The 3,934-nt window shown below is 38.9% G+C and overlaps 1 protein-coding gene across 1 annotated transcript; it reads left to right on the top strand.

Moving 5' to 3' along the window:
- The first annotated feature begins 390 nt into the window (after positions 1-390).
- On the top strand, positions 391-3,581 carry LOC135052626 (vomeronasal type-2 receptor 26-like). Its single transcript, XM_063957442.1, has 3 exons — positions 391-411; positions 2,407-2,530; positions 2,674-3,581. Exons 1-3 carry the CDS (start codon positions 391-393, stop codon positions 3,579-3,581), a joined length of 1,053 nt encoding a protein of 350 aa, XP_063813512.1.
- Positions 3,582-3,934: the final 353 nt, after the last annotated feature.

The raw sequence follows: 3,934 nt of genomic DNA, 5'->3' as shown, positions 1-3,934 counted from the left end.
CCAAGGCTTCAAGCTATCAGAATAAATCTCTACTGTCATTCCTGTTAACTCCAGTCTTTGATACCATTTCAACTCCCCACTTAGTTGCACACTAAGTTTGTCTGCCTCTTCCCTATAGGATGTAAGCTGCCATGAGCAGGTAACTACCCAACACTTCATCTCTGCATGTCTATTTCTTAAATTAATTCTCTGGCATAGAGATGTAACCATGTTCATCTTTGCTTTCTGCATGGTGCGCTGGTCTGTAATTATTTGCAGCTGGCGATCGCTCCTTTAATTCCTAATGGAATTAAAGGAGCTGATGGAGCAATTGCTGGCATCAATAGTCAAAGCCCATAGTACCATGCAGAAAGACATCTTGCAGCATTCTACATCTCAGCAATGATGAGCATGGCTACATCTGTACCTCAAGTGAGTAATACTTATCCCTTTTGCTCACATTCTGGTCAATTGTTGGTTCTGTAATTTTATATTTTATTTATACTACTGCAGATGGCCTGATTAAGGGAGGGGCGATGGGTGCAGTGGCCCAGGGGACCCCACACATAGCTGCTTGCAGCTGAGTAGTTGTCATGCAGCTGCTCAGGGAGCAGTTTCCACCATAGCTATGTGTATCAAGTCATTGGTGCGGTACCCAGATGTGGAAGAATAAGCAGGAGGAGAGGGGTGTCAGGTGCCACCGCCAGCTGCTGTGTGTGTTTTGCAGCCTCTCCCTCCTCTGGTGCTCCACTTCCGCTCTCACATTGCCGCTCCTTACTGCAGTGTGCTGCATCCTCTCCATCCTCTGGTTCTCTGGTGCTGCTCCCACATCACCACTTTCTGCAACAGAGGTCAGACCTAGGGCCCCCACACACACAGCAGATGCATGCTGTCCTGTTCAAGCAGAGAGGGGGCTTTCAGTGAGTGTGTGCGTTTCAAGGTGGAATAGGGGGGTGCTCAGCGGTGGTTTTCAGCTGTTTCAATAGCATGGACCCTCACAACCTTGTTGCCCCTCAGGCGCCTCCAGCCTTAATCTGACTTTGATACTGTACATCAATTAATTTTTTGTCTGGTTATTATACAATTTTATAGTTTTGAATTACATATAATATTTGATATCTGCATATTGTCTGCTCAGTGTATTCTGTGCTCACCCCATTGTGCAGCACTGAGGACCATTGTGGCCCCTTATAAATAACATACAAAAATAAGAATAATATAAATAATAAGGACATAAATTGCTGTAATCAATCATATATGTAATCCATCTTCAGAGTGTACTTGAAAACTGTTACAGCAGAATATATGTAAATGACATGCCTAATCTGTATTAATAGTAAATCCTATAATACGATACAGACAGATAACTGACCATAAAATCTTTTATATTAGAAATAAGTTGCAGATTGATCACATTGTGGAGTGTGTGACCCGGGGAAGCATCTATACTTGATATGCAGTAAGTGGTCAGAGCTGTTGTGCTGGAGGGTTGTGGATTATACACAGCAACATGAATGCTGAAATATGTTATCAATAATTAGACAATAAGCAAGTTGTAGAAATGATTATGAATGATCAGCTGTGTACAATGAAACACCAAAAAATCAAGTTCTAGGACTTATAGAATTTAATTCATTTACTGTATATTTTAATAGGTGCGAATTCTCATGTGTGTAATCTCACAATATTTTTATTACATTTTATTTATTATGTGCCACAAAATGTACACACCGCTGTACAGAATACACTTACAAAACATTTCTCATTAACAGGGCATTACAGTAGGATTTTAATTACAATACACAAAGGAACGTCATAATATAAGAGTTAAAAAATTAGTTTACACCATACTGTAAAGGACAGGTTGTAAGGACATGGATATGGCAACTCATTGAAGATAGCTGGAGTAAAAGGTGGGAGTCAGGGCAGTGCCGTGATCCTGTACCCAGCATGTGGGCAAGCTACAAGAATCAGAGTAGCTGTAGGAAGGAGACAAGGACATGGAGTACTGGTGAGACAAAGTGTACCAAGGAAGAACAAGAAAGAGGAGCTTACACTCTAAAGTGAAGGAAAGAACAGTTGGATGGTGACCAGAGAAATATATACTGTGAAGGGCTGGAGAATCAAATAATCAAGAAGGATGAAATGCTTTAATAAAAAGTTATATCCATCACTATTAATATATTGCCTTGATGTGGGGAGTGAAGGTGAGAGTGAATATTAAGATGACAAAGAGGCAACAGACTTGAGGGACATTATATGTGGTCATGTTATCACTGGAGGATGAGGGCATATCAGCATATTATAATATCCCTAAGATAAATGTAAAAAAAAAAAAATGTTCTTGCAATTAAAAAAATAATATTCAAATTAAATTATTTATATAAAAAACCTGAATCATATTTTATATTTTATTGCATGTACAAGATCCCCAAATCCCGGTGCAATGACAGATGTCTTCCTGGGTACAGAAAAGCTTTTAATGGAGGATTTCATGTCTGCTGCTATGACTGTGTCCCATGTTCTGAGGGAGAATTTTGTAATACAACAGGTAAGAATGTGTTACAGTATACACATTTGATAAATTAACATATAGAGTAAAGATTTTAAATATAGATACTGTCTAATTGTTTTATAATGAACAAAATAACTGACCCATCGAGATTATGTGTATGGTTTTATATTACATTTTAGATTGTGAGATCTGCTATAGATGTCCTGATGAAGAGTGGCCGGATGAGAGAAGAGTGAGATGTGTACCCAAAATATATGACTTTCTGTCCTATGAAAAGGACATTGTGGTGCAAATATCTGCAGTAACAGCTTCATTGTTCTCTGCCATAACATTATTTATATTAGGGAACTTTATTTATTACTGGGACACCCCAATTGTGAAAGCCAATAACCGGGCTGTAAGCTTCATTCTCCTGATTTCCATCTTGCTGAGCTTCCTCTGTGTGTTCTTGTTCCTCGGACGACCGGTGGATATAACCTGCAGACTCCGACAGATGTCTTTTGGGATCTTCTTCTCCACAGCTGTCTCTTCTGTATTAGCAAAGACTGTCACTGTCTTTATTGCTTTCAAAGCCACCAAACCCGGCAGTACCTGGAGGAAGTGGGTAACACTCAAAGTATCTAATTATGTGGTCATTGTGTGCTCCTCTGTCCAAGCTCTGATCTGTGGTATCTGGCTGACTGTTTATTCTCCCTACCAAGAGTATGACCATCACTCCTATAAGGGAATGATCATCGTTCAGTGTAATGAGGGGTTAGTGATTGGGTTATACTCTATGTTGAGTTACATAGGGATCCTGGCATCTGTGAACTTTGTTCTGGCTTTCATGGTGAGGACATTACCGGACAGCTTCAATGAGGCCAAGTTCATCACCTTCAGCATGCTGGTGCTCTGCAGTGTCTGGATTGCAATGATCCCGGCCTATCTGAGCACCAAAGGGAAATACATGGTGGCTGTGGAGATATTTGCCATACTGACCTCATGTGCCAGTGTTCTGGGCTGTATATTTTTCCCAAAGCTGTATATTCTGCTTATAAAACCTGAATTTAACTCTAGAAAAACAATACTGGGGAAAAACACTATATAAACCATCAGATACTGTACTTTACCATTATACTATAAAAATTCTGTTGTTTTCCTTAAACTTTGCTTAATTATAAGGCTTTGCATTGAAAATGGTTAATGTAAATAAGTATAGGAAGATCTGGATTTAGTGACAAGGACAAAGGAAAAGGGTGTATACTGTATGCATATATATATATATATATATATATATATAAATATATATATACAGTGTGTATATATATATATATATATATATACAAAAAGTATCCCAGTGTGCAGTGTATACAATACTGTGAATTCAGCAAAAAAACAATTCTGGGTAATTCACACCATGACGGCCAGTCAAATCATTCAGTAAACTACGGATCTGACTTA

Source organism: Pseudophryne corroboree, chromosome 1 (assembly GCF_028390025.1).
Source record: "Pseudophryne corroboree isolate aPseCor3 chromosome 1, aPseCor3.hap2, whole genome shotgun sequence".
Lineage (NCBI taxonomy): Eukaryota > Metazoa > Chordata > Amphibia > Anura > Myobatrachidae > Pseudophryne > Pseudophryne corroboree.
Note: the sequence above shows the minus strand (reverse complement) of the source record. Positions and strands in the feature narration are given on the sequence as shown.